At 48.6% G+C, this 17,172-nt stretch overlaps 2 protein-coding genes across 2 annotated transcripts; one reads left to right on the plus strand and one right to left on the minus strand.

Moving 5' to 3' along the window:
* Nucleotides 1–7,652: 7,652 nt before the first annotated feature.
* On the plus strand, nucleotides 7,653–10,037 carry LOC136449832 (E3 ubiquitin-protein ligase SIRP1-like). The gene is made up of 2 exons (XM_066450026.1): nucleotides 7,653–8,039; nucleotides 8,630–10,037. Exon 2 carries the CDS (start codon nucleotides 8,698–8,700, stop codon nucleotides 9,784–9,786), a length of 1,089 nt encoding a protein of 362 aa, XP_066306123.1. The 5' UTR covers nucleotides 7,653–8,039; nucleotides 8,630–8,697; the 3' UTR covers nucleotides 9,787–10,037.
* A 392-nt stretch (nucleotides 10,038–10,429) lies between these two features.
* Nucleotides 10,430–16,804, minus strand: LOC136449831 (pyruvate kinase, cytosolic isozyme-like). Its single transcript, XM_066450025.1, has 3 exons — nucleotides 16,386–16,804; nucleotides 11,549–12,007; nucleotides 10,430–11,466 (listed from the first exon to the last, which is right to left on the minus strand). Exons 1-3 carry the CDS (start codon nucleotides 16,641–16,643, stop codon nucleotides 10,654–10,656), a joined length of 1,530 nt encoding a protein of 509 aa, XP_066306122.1. The 5' UTR covers nucleotides 16,644–16,804; the 3' UTR covers nucleotides 10,430–10,653.
* Nucleotides 16,805–17,172: the final 368 nt, after the last annotated feature.

The raw sequence follows: 17,172 nt of genomic DNA on the forward strand, positions 1-17,172 counted from the left end.
GAATCCGCGGCGGGTAAAGCGCTCCCCATTGGCCACCACATCGCCGGGCCTGGGTGCAGGCCTGTCACTCGAGCATCGGAGGGCATTGCTGGCGAGGGAGAAGCTCGGTCGCGGGAGACGCTAGAGAGACGGTTTCTCTCCGGCGTGGCCGAGCCGGGGTCGGGTGCGCTCGAGCCCATGGCCAGAGACCACGCACCACCGCATCCGGCGAAATTTAGGGCCCGTTTGTTTCGCAACAGTAGGGACTGAAACTAAATTTTAGTCCTTTTTACAGTCCCTTTTAACTAAACGACTAAAATAGAGATTAGGACCAGTGGGCAGAAGTCCCCAAGGGCAAGACTTATTAGGACCTATGGGCCACATTGACATCCCATACCTCTTATTTGTTGCGGGTCTCTATCCCTTCTTTTTCTCTTTCGTTTCTCTTTCTCCTCGTTGAGATCCAGACCGGCGCCGCGATCTCCCACAGGCGCTCTCCCACCAGCGGCGGTGCGCTCCCCCACCGGCGGGTGCTCGCCAGAGTGCGGGTGGGCGAGGCTCGCGCGGCAGGGGGCTTGTCGGAGCTCGCTATGGCCATGGCACGCGCAGCCAAGGACTCGTTGGATCTCGCGGGGCCGACGGGGGAGGGGCGTGGATAGACAGCCGATGGGGGAAGGGCGCATAGGGCGTGCGTGGCCGCCGGCGGGGCGGGCACGGCCGGAGCGCGGCAGCATGGGGCGTGCACGGCGGAGCTCACGCCCATGGCGCGAAGGACGAGCTTAGTTTTTTGCCGTCTCCATGGCCTCTGTCCAAAGGAAGAAGAAGGTAGTCTTTGTTCAGTCCTGTAGTTTCTTTTAGTCCCTAGAACCAAACAGGTTATTTAGTCCCTCTTTTAGTCCTCTTTTAGTCTCTAGTCCATGAAACCAAGCAGGCCCTTAGACCCGGATGACTGGGCGTGGCTCTAGGCAGGGGACGGTGTTGGGTCCTGGTGGGGTAGTGCAGCGTGGTTGGTGCGTGTGAGTAGTTTCCACCGCCACGCTTGCGCAGGCTGCGTTGTCTCGAGCTCACCGGCCTGGCGAGCCTGGTGTCGCCGAGCAACGCAGACTGGCCCCTCCGGACTCCGGGCGAACGGTGTTGTGTCCAGTGCACACCAAAGCTCCTTGTATCCGTTGGGAGCGAGCGGCCACCCTGTGCATGTGTAAAAATAACACAGGGACGGACCTCTCGCCCCTACCAGGTGCCATGGGTTCGCGCACCCCTCGACCTCCCCTCGCCAGCTCCCACCACCTTTTTATTTTTGTTTATACTTCAGTTTGCCATAAGATCAATCTTGTCTGGGTGTACTTTGGTTGTTATTTTTTTAATTACGGACAAGTTGTTTTGGGTGATGCCAAATTTAAAAGGAAACTCAATATTTCCTAAGGGAGGAGGGTTGAGGACCCAAAATACTTTGTATTTTTTATATAAATTTTAAACTTGGGATCTTTTTATATTTCAGAACGGAGGGAGTAGGTTTAAATTATGACTTTTCATTAGATAAGAGTGACCAAGCTCTCAACCTGGAACCTGAATGCCGTCTTCTTTGCCCTATGAACAAACTAGCGATCTACTGTATAATTTACACAAATTACAACACCTTAAGTAGCAAGGGTGGCCAATCTTCCATTCAGAGAAAGATCTTACTTGTTAAACAACAAGGTCATGGTGGGTCTATCCCACCACACTGGAGACTTAAGCCCTTCACATCTCAATTTCTAATTTCCAGCAGGCCAATCCAGCTCAAGGGTTACAATCGAGCTCTACGCCTTCTTTCTTCTCAGGTACTCATATTTGCCATACAAATCAATGCTCAGTTTCTTTTTATTTTTTTTTAAAAAAAAAACTTCAGTGCTCTGTTAAGGTTCCAAACAACTTTGTAAATTGATAGTGTTATGATCTCATCCTTATAAGATATTCTTCAATTTCAATGAAACCCATCATTAAACAAAAAATGCATTAAGATCCCCAATTTGGTAGCAAATCTTTCCTTAACGAGTGACCCAGCCCTCATGAATATGGCCAGGTATCCCACCTAGGCCTCCACCTTGCCTTCGAACCCGTATGTGGCTTAACGTTGTACTCGTCAACTCAACACACATCAGGCAGGGTCCACCTCTTGTATTGGACTAGCACCACGAATCCACAGCCAACATCTCTGTTGTAGTGGCATATTTCAAAACAGCGAAACTTATATTGGAATGAATGTATATTTCAAAACTGAAAAATTTATAATGGAATGGATCTAATTAACCCTTATCATTTGCAGAGGTGACGCATGTGCTCTTGCTAGACATGGTACTTGGCCTAGGACACCATACCCATCAATGTGTTTTATTGCCAATAGGTGATACTTTGACCAATAATATCTATAAAAATATATTGTTTTATGTAGAAAGAGTTGTATCATAAAAAGAATGTTGCATAATGAGTTTAGCTGTGCCAATATCATATTTGTCTATTGTAAGGATATTGTGCACATCTTAATGATTATGTATAGTTTTGGTGATTTAGATGACAACTCAATCACCAGGGGTAACATGTGTGTTAAGATGTATTATATATGCTCTAATAGGTCTTAGGGATGCATGGAAACGAGTAGCATGAAGACCGATGAAGAAATAGAGTAAAATGAAGTAATTGTGTAGGCACACACTAGATGGTCGGGCAACACGTATATATCCAATGCATCAGACAATTGGGTGATGGTTTGGCCAACCACAACGGTGACTGCCCTATGCAAATAATCCAACCGGATGGTTCGGCGGTCATAAGCATTGTAGCACCGGACTATCAAGAGGTATCCAGATAGTTGACTAGGCAGCTAGCCCAAGGGAACATTATTTCCTGCCAGATGATCTGTCGGTTGTCATTATTGTAGGCCCCCGGTGCCTTTGCCGCAAGGATAACAACCCAACTAGGGCAGGGTAGGCCAAGCGTGATGAATGGGAGGCACAAACCGGATGCCATAGTTCGACTACTTGGTGGACAAGGGATGCACTAGATATACTTAGAAGCCAAGCAATCTGTAAAGATCCATTTGAATCTGACTCCTATTTTCTTGTAACAAACTAGGAATCGACAAAGATACGATCAGTATTGGTCAATGTAAGCCCTACCATTGGACTATATAAGGAGGGGTAGGTTCCCCCTATAGTAGCAATCCCTAATCCTCGAGTTCTTGGCTCTTAGCAACATAACACACCCTTGTAACCCGAGCGCATGGCACATAGAGAAGGCTATTGTCCACTAGACATAGGGTGCCTCATACCTAAACCAAAATAAATCTATGTGTTAATCCTATGGTTCCCTATGCGCAAAACATTGATTTATTGCCGAACGCTAAATCCTATGACACTAGTGAGGAGCCGACCAGTAGTGGATCGCTTAGTGACATATCCAAAGGTCTACGAGGAGCAACCCAGCAGATTGTCTAATGGTATACAATATGCATGTCACGGTGTGTTTCTACACACAGTATGGTCCGGCCAGGTCAAATTGAAGCACTGAATGATTTGGTGTGCAATTGCCAACCAACATTCAAATCTAATGCTAGCTGCATTGGGCGGTCCAGCGGAAGGGAAAAGCAAAGCATCGGGGCGTCTGATGGTGCATGGAAAAGTGGAATTTGAATCAAAGGCTAGCCATGATGCATGGGCTATGTATCTGCGTTCCTACTCAAATTCCTGATGTTGTTGTAGTGCCTTAAGGGTGATAGAAGCTATAGCAGGTGTTTTTACACTCCATCCACACCCTCAAGTGTATATTGATCACAATTCAGGTAGTGAATTAGGACTTAATCGCCCTATTCGCTTGGCTTATAAGCCGTACTTTTTCAGCCAACGAACAGTATTTTTCTCTCATAATAAATCAACCAACAGTGCTTTCAGCCATAGCTTATCAGCCAAACGAACAGGACAAATAGTATTCATCTTTACGAGAGATATGCCTTGTAAAGAGCTTGAGGGATTGGGCTTGTACAACCTTGTAGTCTTGTGAGCTAGAACACTTGAGATCTTGGTGACCGTGTAGTGACATCAACCCTCCAAGCTTGGTGTGGAGCAGTGGCGACTTGGTGTACGGGATCCAAGGAGACCCCTTTCCTTAACTTGGTGGAGAAGTTCCGTAGTTGACGGCGCCAAGATGACCAGAAGAGATGGGTGACAATAGTGAGACTTAGTGACTGATGACACTTTTCTTGGTTGCACAAGTCTTTGTGGTGAGCTCAACACTTTGACTGGAAGCGTACCTTGATGGAGGATTGGAACTCCAATGTGGATTAGAGTTGTATTTTGGCTATCAATACCTATGGAAAAATTCTCATCTTTAGGAGTTTCGCATCCCTTGACTTCCTCGTTTAAAAAATTATGCATTGTGTGGTATTTACCTTTTTCTAGATTAGTGTAGGCTGATTGATAAGATAGACTCTACATTGCAAAACACTTTGCAATCGGATAGATAGAGCATACTAGCAAACCTGAAGTGTACCATGTTAGTTAGTTTACTTTTCAATCATAGATACGACAAAAAATATAAATTCAAAATTTCTGCGACCGACGCCAACCCAATTCCCCCCACCCCACCCCACCCCCACCCACACACTTTCACATCAAAGAAAAAATGGTTTGGTTTCTTTTAAACCTAGCTGGACTTATAGATAAAGTAGCAAATTGGGAACGGCCTACGTGACCGAGTGGTCAGTGCAGGCTCAGTACCTCCCTTGGGGTGGTCAGATGTCAAAGTTCGAGTCTCAAGGAACTCACTCTTTATTTGTGGCTTCGGCCGCAGCGACCAAGGAGAAAAAACTCACTCGTCTGCCCCACATCCAAAGCACAGGTCTATGGCCAGCTCATCTCACGGAGCGGCGGTGTTGTTGTGTATAGGTCCAAGGGTTTTTTCAATTTATGTGAAAAGATCTTCTTCTTAAGTCGACATACCCGGGGCTGTCTAACCATCGTGGACCGAGTTTTTATAAAGTAGCAAATTTTTTTGGTGTGCGTTTTGATTGTGCCATCTGGTCAATGGAGTTTGTTCGTACAGTATATATATATATATGAACGCGTTTAGACGGACTCCGAGGCATGCGGATATCCGTGGACATTCGTGAATCAGTAGTGTGACACTAATATCCATCAATTCATATAATAATGAGTTAGATGCATCTGCGATGCCTGAACTTGTGAAGGGGTGCTACTTCGGTCATAAACTTAAAAACGCATTTCTGGGTCTCTGAACTTATTAAATTGTAGATCGCAGGTCCATCGCAACCATATGTGCAACTCTTGCTAACGTGTCATGCCAACGTGACATGTATTTTTGTACTTAAACCCTCCTATTCTCACTTCTCTTATTAATGTACCCCTTCCCTTGCTCTTTGCCTCAAACTTCAGTGACAATAGTAGGCACGCGTATGGCCATGAGGACGACAAACTCTGCCACCGCACACAAAAAATAACAGCATACTACAACGCAGTCTGCTGTCGTCAGCCCGTCACGGCCGCCGGCCACCTCCCGCACCGTGCATGTTCGCGCTCCCGCCGCGCCTCCATGGGCATGCAGGAACCACCACAACCACCGTCGTGCCTCGTGTATAGATCAAGCGTTGAAGTAGACCATTTGCTGTAGCACGGCCTCGCCGCCCAGCTGGGGCTTGAAGTTGATGCAATCATCATCCGGCTTCGACGTGGGCGTCGGTGTCGTGTTGTCCCATACGCGGCGACATCGAGGAAGTACATGCGGCCGCGGCTGCTGGGTTCTCCGGATCGACGGAGGCTGAGCTGCGAGATCACCACCTTGTTCGCCTGCTGCGGAGTCTGATTACACGGAGCATCATCTTCAATTCAAGGCAACGATGATGATGAGCACGGTCACCACGGCGGCCACCGTATATGTTCCCGTCCGCTGTCATGTCTACGGCTCCACTCTTGATTGCGAGGGGAGGGGCAGAGGCAGGGGCGCAGGGCCTCGTCGTCCTCCCACTTTGCGAGGGCAGGGGCAGGGCCGCGGCAAGCCTGGACGGCGAGGGTGAGCGCGCGGCGTGCTGGCAAGAACAGGGGCGGCCTGTGGCTTGCAAACGCACCGTTGGCGTGCGACCGACGTGGCCGAGGAGCTCGACGTGCCACTCCAAGTGCACCGCGTCATCGGCCAGATCAAGGCACTAGATCCCAACGACCTACAAGGAGCACGGCGTCCTCGGGCTGAGGTCCAATGAGGCACGCGCGATCGTCCGCACGCTACAGCTGCACTGCCTCCTCGCCGCCGCCGCCGACCCCGCGAGCACCTTCAGCGCCGGCCACCGCTTCAACCGGACGGCGAGCGTCTTGCGGCTGCAGCATATGGCGTCCACCTCGTACCCGATGAGCGGCGGCGCGTGCGGCGGCAGCAGCGACGACGACAGCAGCCCCGCCACGCCGTTGGGCTTCGTCTCGCCGCCGCTGTCGACTCCACAGCTCCAAATGCCGCCGGCACTGGCGAGCTTCCTGTCGGCGACGCGCGCTATCGCCCGAGGTCATGGTGCTCACGGAGCAGGAGGCTAGCCATGGCGGCGTCTCCTTCCGGAAGCGCTTCGACGAGGCGCTGGGATACTACGACGCGGTGTACGACAGCCTGGACACGGCCGTCGCCGAGCGGGCGGGGGTGGAGCGTGCGGTGCTCGGGGACAACAGCCTGGACGTGAGGCTGCGCGAGGGCAACCACCGGCGTGAGCGGTACGACCGGCTGCAGCGGACCTACGTCGCGGCGAGGCAGGGGAACGACGTGCTCGACAGGTGCGGCCTGAGTGGGTGCGCGGTGCCGACGAGCCGAGAGCTCGACTCGTCGGGCCCAGCTTCACGGCTGAGGTTGTTGTGCGAGGACAGACGACCGCGTATGGGCGGCGCTAGCCGCCGGTTGCTGCGGCGTGGCCACGGTGGCAACACGTGCTTGGTTTCTGGTTGTAAGGGGTTAAATGAAAAAAAAAAACATGCCATGTTGGCAATGACACGTAAGCAAAGAAAACGCTGACACAGCAGTATGGACTTCCGATGCATCATTTAACAAGTTAGGTGATCTGTAAATACATTTTTACACCATGACAAGTTTATGAACCCCTGATACATTTAACTCGATAATAATCGTACTGTAATTTTGAACAGGACAGTTTTGGATGCATGCACAAGGATCAGCTGTGTTCGAAAGGTCCTCCATTTTTGCCGGCCCACGCCAGCAAGGCGGCTAACCAACCTGGGCCCGGTTTAGTTCCACTGCATTTTGCCAAATTTTTCAAGATTTTTCGTCACATCGAATCTTTGGACGCATACATGAAGCATTAAATATAAATAAAAAATAAAACTAATTACACAGTTTAGACGAAATCCACGAGACGAATCTTTTAAGCCTAATTAGATTATGATTGGACACTAATTGTTAAATAACAACGAAAACGCTACGGTACTCATTTTGCAAAAAATTTCGGAACTGAACTGGGCCCTGAAATACGAGCTGACATCAAATGGCAACAGTCAGTGCAGCATATGGTAACCTGAAGTAAGAACTGACATCAGAACTCTGAGATTGTCTATACCATATTGTATCATCCCTTTTCCGGAGAAAAGAAAATAATATATTTTAAAAATCTTTAGCTGAGGTGGCACCCATCACCACACCACATGCTGTGATGATCAGCGAGGCATTTTCTTCTTTTTCTGGGCTGTCCGGAAAGCGAAATGCCACCACCGCTGAACTTTTAGCCGAGCGAGAGCGCTCGAGGGCGAGGGGGGAAATCAGGTGGGGAAAGCTTAAAATTAGAAGTCCAGCGCAATAACTGAGCTGGCAGGCCCCTCCTAATCACTGCCCCAAACATGTGTGCCGGGGCGAGGTCATAATCGATGCACGGAGGAGGATGCCGCCGCGGCCGCGGAGATTGATAATAGTATATAAAGCAGGCGGAGACCGCCGGCCCCCTCTGGCCTCGCTGCTCCCCCTTCCTCCCCCCACATGCCCTGCCCCCGCCCGGCTCTGCCCTGCCCTGCTCTGCTGCGCCCAAGGTGATTGATTGGTTGCTTTGCTTGCTTCGTTTCACGCTTTCCCCCTTCCTTTGCTCGTCCCATCTACCGATCCAAAGCTGAGATTCAGCTTATGGATCCATCTCTTCTTCTATCTACTGGTATCCTAGCGCCAGATTGGGAGTTTGTGTGCCTGCTACCTGTGGATTCATCTGTCTGTGCGGAACGATGATTGATGCATTTTTCTCTCTTCATGGTACTTGATTGATGTGTATTTTGTTCTGTTTGTTTCTTCTTGTTCACCTTGCGAAATTGTTCCATCCATCCCTGTTGCCCTGTCCATGTTGTTTTTCTGATTGATTGAATCGTGTGTTGGTTGCCTTGCATGGTGGTTGACCTTGCTCCTGCGTAGATAATACTGCTAGTTGAGTAATAACACCGCGTCCTTGTCTTTTGATTTACGAGCTTTCAAAGAAGCCGCGTCTGATCTGTCCATCACAAGAGCACGCAAATGATTCGATCTACCGTGCCAAATGATTCCTGCATTCAGTGGGAGTAATTAGATCATCCACATCCACGATGGATTGCAGCGTCAAAAAACTGATCTTTCGTTGTTGATTTGTTTGTCGCAGCTGAATCTCCCCACAAACAATTAGTGTAGCTGCATTGGCGGGGGGACAGCGCGAGAAGCGCAGCAGCAATGGCGGAGCAGGCGGGCGCCGGGAGGTACTGGTGCCACATGTGCGCCGCGGTGGTGAGCCCCGCGGAGGGAGAGGCGGAGATGAAGTGCCCGCACTGCCACAGCGGCTTCCTCGAGGAGATGGAGACCGCTCGCGGCGCGGCCGCGGCCGCGGTCGCGACCGACGACGGTGATGGTGACGGTGACGGTGACGGCACGGTGGCTCAAGTGTACCCCGGCGGCGCCGACCGCCCGAGCTCCATCTGGGCGCACGCTATCCTCAGCACGGTCGACAGCTCCGTCCGCCGCCGCCGCAACCGGCGGCAGCAGGAGGCCGCCGGCGACGTCTACGACTGGAACGACCCCGAGTTCTCGCTGCGCCGGCGGCGCGTCACCGCGTTCCTGTGGCTCCTGCACGAGCTCCGGGACCGCCAGCTGCAGCGACTGGAGGCTGCTGCCGGCGTCGCCCTCGAAGGCGACCAGCTGACCCCTTTCGGCCGGAGCCTCTTCATCGGCGCAGCTGGCGGCGGCGGCAGCGAGCATGGCTTGGCGCTGGGCGACTACTTCCTCGGCCCCAGCCTCGACGCACTGGTGCAGCAGCTCGCCGAGAACGACGCGGGGCGGCAGGGAACGCCGCCGGCCAAGAAGGAGTCCGTGGAGGCAATGCCGACCGTGGAGATCGCCAGTGGCAACGATGATGACACGGCCAGCTGCCCTGTCTGCCTGGAGGACTACGCGCCCGGCGAGCGCGCCCGCGAGATGCCCTGCAGGCACAGGTTCCACGCCAATTGCATCGTGCCGTGGCTCGAGATGCACAGCTCCTGCCCTGTCTGCCGGTTCCAGCTGCCGGCCACCGACGACAAGAGCTCATGCAACAGCGGCGACGGTGGCTTTGTCAGTGTCGATGCGGATCGTGAAGGCAATGACAACGGCGGTGGTGATGGTACTGGTAGGGCAACCTCTCCTCCTCCAGGCAATGCCGAGCCAGCTGAAGCCGAAGAGAGCGGCAGACGGTTGCCACCATCCTTACAGTGGCTCAACAGCCTGTTCTCGCCATCGGCGCAGTCCTCCGGTAGCGGCAGCAGCAGTTCGCATCATTGGGAGAATTGAGCAATAATGCAATGCCAATATATAAGGATGGATGGTTGCGGGTTGCTGCTGGTTGACAGCTTGAGCCCATCGGTGCCAATGTACATAGGAAGGAGCAGGAGCATGCCGGGTTGCTGCCATGGAAATTTGGAGCCTTTTTTCAGTGTGCTAGTTTGGCTCATGTAATGTTCTCTCTGATACAGTTATCATGGTTGTAAAAAGAACAGAAATTGGCAAGTGTATGAACTTGCCTCTTGCGTGAACTGGGTGCTGATCATCGTCTTGCTAGTCAATTTTGGTTTTCCGCAGGATGCTAATCACGGGTCTACCAACTTAATGAACACATTTATAATCAAAACTTATTTTTGCCAAAACAAAAATAAAACCATTGCAAAACACTGCCCTTGAAAACTACTTGCTTCTGTTAGGTTTCAGCTACACAGGTTGTCTGTTTGATTTTGTCAAAGAACCAGTTCGTTCAATAACATTCTTCTACTCCAAAAGGTCCAAATACACTAGGTAGGTAATAAATTGATTTCGCTGAACCCTGTAATGAACTAATCGTAATACTTATCATTGTTCTAACTCCAACAAGAATTTTTTTGCCAAACCAAATAAAATCAACCATCAAGCATGTGAAACAACCATAAAGTTTTCAGTGCGATGGCAGTTGCAACACAGCTGCAAATTAATTAGCTATAGCAGTTGATAACTGTTTAAATCGCTACATCTAAATGACAAATTCCACAACCTTGTAACACCAAGGTGTACCAGAACCCAACGTCTGTATCTTTGGCAACAAAAAAGCTGCAGATCCGCTGATATGCGTAAGCAGCCTCATAAAAATTCTGCCAAGCAAAATGGTGTGCCTCCCCCTTCGGTTAGACCCTAGTTCACAGTCAGGAGCTTGATGACAGATGCAGTCCCGATACGGTGCAGGGCCACAACAGACTCACCGGTGTAGCATAGCCCCATCGCTTTCGCATTTTCAATGGCAAAACCAAGAGCTTCTTCAGTGGCTTCGCTGTCGAAGGCCTTGGCAGTGCCGGCACTCAGCATTGGGATAACACCCCTCACAATGAGGCTGTGCCTTGCCGGCCCCTCGTCGCTGCAGGTCCAGTCGAACGAGTCTGTCTTCAGCTCAGGAACCACAACGGACAGAATCGGCATGGATGGCCTATACTTGGCCACAAGCCTAGCAGTTGTTCCTCCCCTGGTCAGGACTAAGATAAGTGCTGCCTTGGCAGAGTTTGCTGTGCGGACAGCTGATGATGCAAGGCTCTCCAATGGGCTCATTGGAATTGGAGCTGAAGCCATGATTGATTTGAAAACAGCAGCATGGTCTACGCAAGACTCTGCTTGTAGGCAGATCTTGGCCATAGTCTGCACCGCCAGCTCTGGATAAGCCCCAGCAGCAGTCTCACCACTGAGCATGACACAGTCCGTGCCATCAAGAACTGCGTTTGCAACATCGGTTGCTTCTGCCCGAGTAGGGCGAGGAGACTTGATCATAGATTCCAACATCTGGGTTGCAGTCACAACAGGCTTGCCTTGAATATTGCACTTGAAAATCATCACCTTCTGTGCAAAGAAAATCTTCTCTATAGGAATTTCCATCCCTAAATCACCTCTTGCCACCATAAAAGCATCAGAGTTTGCCAGGATATCATCAAAGTTAGCTACTCCCTCTTGATTCTCAACCTGCATATTCAAATCAATTATTATAACCCTGAATTCGGAAATCTACTAGCTTGAAGCCCAAAAGAGAATGCCATAACCATACCTTTGACATCAGCATTATGGACTTGGCATGCTCGCCAAGCACCTTCCTAACCTCCACAAGATCTGAACCCTTCCGAACAAATGACAAGGCAATCATGTCAATCTTGTTTGGAACACCCCACTTAAGGATGTCCTCCTTGTCCTTGTCTGTGAGAGTGGGGAGATCAACAATAACTCCTGGAAGATTAACATTCTTCCTCTCACCAAGCATCCAAGTGTTCTCACAACGGCAGCGAACCAAGCCTTGTTCTTTATCGGAGTGAAGCACAGTAAGAGTGATGGTACCATCAGCACACAATATCACACTGCCTGGCTTCAGATCCACAAGCTTCTTGTAGCTCATCGATATCATTTTCTCATCACCCTTAATGCTGTAGTCTGTGGAAATTGTGATTTCTTGACCTTTTTTCAACTGAATAGGCTTCCCATCTTTCAAAAATCCAGTTCGAATCTCTGGACCCTGCAATATATATATCAGTACATGCAATGAATATGAGGCCAGTATACATTTGCATAGCACAATTATGCAAAGGTTTCCAGTACTTTTTCTACACACAGGGGATAATCCATAAGTCAAACAGCTAATGAAATATAAAAATGGCAGTCATGTTTCCATTTCATATTGTCAAACTGCTTACACTAAGATGTGCATACATGGCAAATTACTATTGAATATATCATAATAGAATGTGCAGATTATTTGCAGGAAGTTTCAAGATGTCTATTCCAACTAAGAAAGAAAGGAAGACCACAAACTATATTTCAAACTACCCAGCCATGCATACTGCAATTTTCAGCTTCCAAATACAAGGATGGCACATCCTGACGCTTTTTATGTATCAGGACATATCCAGATCTAATTTAGATTTGATAGGGAGGCATATCATAGCAAACAGCCGAACACAAGCAAACATTTCGGCATGAATAGATACTTCTAGTGGCTGTTGCTTGGGATTCCTAGGAAACCTGCCTGGCACAGGGTTTAGGGTTCCCTGAGGCACAATTTCATCGGCCTGGGGTCACGATCGCTGCCTGGCAGGTCCCAACCAATCAGCCCCTCACTACACACATTCGCAGTCCTGTTCATGGCTCAAGTTTGATCATAGTCTTTACTTCACAAATCCATCAAGTTCGAACGCTCGGTAACAGCCAGTAAGATGAGTAAAACAAATCCATTGAGTAGCAGTAGAGGGTAATTACATAACATTTAAGGCAAAGTCAAAAAGTGCTGCTTAATCTTTTATGAGTTGTACTACGTCAGGTTTGTAAAGTGTAAAGACGTGATGCACATTTTGGGTTCAAAGCTACAGGCTAGCTAATAGGGTTAAATGGTTGTTAGAATAAGTGCATGGGATAAAATCCCATTTGGTTGGAGCAGAATGAGGGAATGCAAGTTGGGATTGCTTGGCTGGTCATAGGAGGTAATGTGCACTCAGTTCAGATGCTGTCAGTACACAAATTTCTTCCCATCTAAATTACTTGGTTAATATTATGCCTGATTGAAATTGATATAAATTGGGTGCTGCAGATGTGTGGTTGAGTTCAGGGCTGAATAGACAAACAGTATGCCAATACTCAGATGTTCTAAGATAATAATAATGCAAAGAATATGACAAGTGTCAGTAAGGATACCAAGCAAAGGGTCTCACTAGTTGACAGCTATTTACATTGGTCAAAAGGATATTTACAGTACAAATTTCAACCAATATGCTGTATTTATTACCATTTTCCCTGCCTGAATAACAAATACGAAATAAGACCTCAAGGTTTTGCAGGTTTGATCTGTTCCGGGTTTCATGTAGGAATCAGGCAACTAGCTGAGGTCGTCTTCCCTCAAGATGACAAACAACAGAAAATTTTCCCTCAAGGTAACCTAAACACAAAGGGAGCTACATAATACCTGACAAGACTAGGCCAGGTTACGTACTGATTGTGATTACTAATATGTTTGTCTGCCCTGCTGACCATGATTGATTGCTCACATAGATCCAGTGTGGCTTGATGGTTGTGGTCATTGGGTAGAATAGGGGAGCAAGTATGGATGGTGGATTGAGATGTTTTGGTTGACTCATGGATGCTACAAGGTTGAAAGCATAGGACAGTATAGGGTGTAAAAGAAAATTAACGAAGATACCAACATGCCTTCATCAAGCTCAAGAGAACTTAACAAACCACAACTGAAGATAGAAACAGGCTGTCTATTTTAATCACCCCCAGATGTCTCGATCACAAGATTTGGGGGAAGTTCAGTTTGAGTTTCTCACCAGCTAAACCATCCTTTTGTGCTTCATGATAGCTTGACTAGCTAATGCAAACTAACCAACCAAACATGTGACTAACTCGCTATCATTATAAAAGATTCTATATCACAAAGCCTAAATTGATTTTACAAGCATGTTTCCATCTGAGAGATAAAAGATGGCGAGCAATTATACAAGAATTACTGAGTGAACAAGTTTGTTTTTATATAGAAACAGTAAAACTTCATTCCGTATTGTCTTTTGGAAAATTGCCCATTACTGAATGATATAGCCAAGAGCCTTGGCCATGGTACCAGATTCCAAATCAAATAATGGCAAACTGAGACCTACAGATTGACTTAAATCATTTTCTGTGAATCAGTATGGTTTTGTTTCATATGATGCTTATTTCATATCATTGTGAATGGTCAGAAAATTAAATTAGCGTAGAAAATTTTATAGAGCACAGTTGAATCATCGGTGCATCCATAACTAAATTATCTCTTTAAATAACTAAAAAAATTCACAAATTACAGAAGAATATCAGGAAAAACAAAGAAAAGCAGAAAAAGAAGACCAAGTATGGAATAATTATGAATTTCCCCCTTTCCTAACATCATTTCATTTATCGATTAATCACATTTCCATTTTCTTCCATCATCTGAATTAATAAAAGATCAAAACATCTCGAAACAATATTGTGATTGTTCATTTTTCATTATCACTTTCAAGCAGTTACTATAAAGGGCGGGCCTAGTGCAAGCGGTAGAGTCTTACCGCCTGTGACCGGAAAGTCCCGGGTTCAAGTCGCGGTCTCCTCGTATTGCACAGGCGAGGGTAAGACTTGCCAGTGACACCTTTTCCCAGACTCCGCACATGGCGGGAGCTCTTTGCACCGGCTACGTCCTTTACTTTCAGGCAGTTACCGTAACACTACCAGACTTTAGCAACCAAGGCCTTGTTTAGTTCCACCGCAAATTCCCAAAAAGTGCTACAGTACCTGTCACATCGAATGTTTGCGGCCCGTGCATGGAGCATTAAATGTAGACGGAAAAAAAAAAACTAATTGCACAGTTTGGTGGGAAATTGCGAGACGAACGTTTTGAGTCTAATTAGTCCATGATTGAACACTAATTGCCAAATAAAAACAAAAGTGCTACAGTAGCCCCAAATTTCAACTTCCTCCCACTAAACAAGGCCCAAGTCAAAAACAGAGCAGAACAGAACAAAATTCAGTTAAGACTGAATGAAACATAGAAAGGACAAGTGGCCGTGGATGAGGACCACAGGCCCACAGCCAATGGTGAATGGAAATGGACAACAACAATCCAAAGTACGAGTTACTCCATCCTATTGCGAAATTCGCATGTGAGCCAAGCGACATGCTGGTTGCTGGACATTAAGGGCGTCCACAGTGGTGTGAATGAAATCGCTGGCTGACCTGGAAGACAGAGAGAAAGAAAAATACTATTTTATTTTCTCTCTCAGCATGCAGAGCACTAGCCGGATTCTCCGCTCTCACACCGCCTCGAGGCAAGCGAAATCGGCAATCGATTTGTTCGTCGCTAGAGAGTGTTCTCTCTCATCCTTTTGAGCACTCAAGGTCAGATATTGTCCGACTCAGCTAGGCGATTTCGCCGATCATTGAGGACGCCTAAGAGCAAGACTAATAAGAGCAAGTATAATAGCAGGCTGTAAGCCGACTAAATACTGAGGTGGAGGAGAGAGGGGAGGAGAGAGAGGAGAAGCGGGCTGTAAGCTTACAGCCGGCTTGGGCACAAGAACCAAGAAAGTCTGTGAGAGAGATAAGTGGGCCATGTATTAACTGTAAAGAGCCAACTACTATATGAGTGGGCTGAGAGAAGGCTGCAAGAAACCTTACAGCCAGCAAGCCGGCTGTATTATTAGTCTTGCTCTAATATAGCTTGCTGGCTGTAAGCAGTCTTCTCTCAGCCCACTCATATAGTGGTTAGTTTTTTACAGTTAATACATGATCCACTTGTCTTTTTCACAGATTTTCTTGATTCTTGTGCCCAAGCCGGCTGTAAGCTTACAGCCCGCTTCTCCTCTCTCTCCTCACCTCTCTTCTCCATCTCAGCATTTAGTCGGCTTCCCGCCTACTATTATACTTGCTCTAATGCCTAGAATCTTAAGAGATTTGAAGTAATTGCCAATTGTCCACAGTTGGCAGCTGGCAACCAAATTAACCTGTCGTGCTAAAGCAAGTACTAGCAGGCACAAGCAGCCAGTTGCTTTTCGGGTTCGGGCAACACGAATGGTCGGAATCTCCGCCCCAGGAATCAAGAACAAGCAACAGTAGGCAGAAACGTCCAAAAGAACGTCGGCGCCGAGATAAGGAAGTAGAGATCACATCTAACGTCATCAGATCCCTAAAAGTTGACCAGGGGAAATGAAATTGTGATCTGAAACGGTCACAGGAACCAAAATGGAAACCCCCCACCAAAAAAAAAACCCTAAGTGGAGCAGGCGGCACAGCAAGGAAGCAACACCGTATCATCACATCACAGATCGCGAAGCGTAGCACGAGGCCGCGAGGATTGAGAAGGAAGAGAGTGCGAGGGTGGGGAAGGACCGGACCTTGGTGTCGAGCATAACGGCGCAGAGGATCCCGGTGAGCTCCATGGCGGCGCGGAGGTTGTCGAGCGTCTCCTGGTGGTACTCGTGGGAGCCGTGGGAGAAGTTGAAGCGCGCGACGCACATGCCGGCGCGCAGCAGGCGCGAGATCATCTCGACGGACCGCGACGCCGGGCCGAGCGTGCAGACGATCTTGGTCTTGGGCCGGCGCCGCGCCACGGGCTCCTCCCCCCATACCGCCGACTCGCCGCCCGCCGCCATCGCTAGATCTGCGCTAGCAAGGAGAGGAGAGGCAGGCGCTGGGATGGGATTCGTTTGGCTGCTGCCTCGCCCCTTCTTCCCCCCTTTGTCTCGCTTTTGAACTGCGCGTTGTTCTTCTTGCTCTCCAAGAATGGGAGCGTCGGTCGAGGATACTACTGGAAGGATTCTTCGTCTGTGGAGGAGATTTGTACAGAATGGAGGGAGGGATGGAAAGCGAAAGCCACTGAGGGGACGAGTGGGCCCGCCTGGCCGCGTGTCTGCTAGGGACGGTCAACCAAAACCTATTGCGGTCAAAACCGGGGTGGGGGGGGTGCACATTTCGGTTCCCACCGTACTCCCACTATGCGCGAAAACTGACGGCATGTTTGATTCTGAGGCAAAGATTGCCGTAAGAGGCTTGCTGGTTGGCGCTAACTAAATTATGGGTGTATAAATACAGGGGCAAAGTTCATGATTGTCAGGTAGGAGTGTCACATCGAGTGTTTAAATAGTAATGATAAAACAAATTACATAAGTTCTCAGTAATTCA

Source organism: Miscanthus floridulus, chromosome 5 (genome assembly GCF_019320115.1).
Source record: "Miscanthus floridulus cultivar M001 chromosome 5, ASM1932011v1, whole genome shotgun sequence".
In the NCBI taxonomy this organism is placed as follows: domain Eukaryota; kingdom Viridiplantae; phylum Streptophyta; class Magnoliopsida; order Poales; family Poaceae; genus Miscanthus; species Miscanthus floridulus.

Excerpts from the sequence above, each read along its gene's own strand:
- LOC136449832 (XM_066450026.1), top strand. The coding sequence starts at position 8,698 with ATGGCGGAGCAGGCGGGCGCCGGGAGGTACTGGTGCCACATGTGCGCC.
- LOC136449831 (XM_066450025.1), bottom strand. The coding sequence starts at position 16,643 with ATGGCGGCGGGCGGCGAGTCGGCGGTATGGGGGGAGGAGCCCGTGGCG. Across the intron at positions 12,008-16,385 it reads CCGTTATGCTCGACACCAAG|GGTCCAGAGATTCGAACTGG; the intron begins GTCCGGTCCTTC and ends TATATATTGCAG. Across the intron at positions 11,467-11,548 it reads CCATAATGCTGATGTCAAAG|GTTGAGAATCAAGAGGGAGT; the intron begins GTATGGTTATGG and ends TTGAATATGCAG.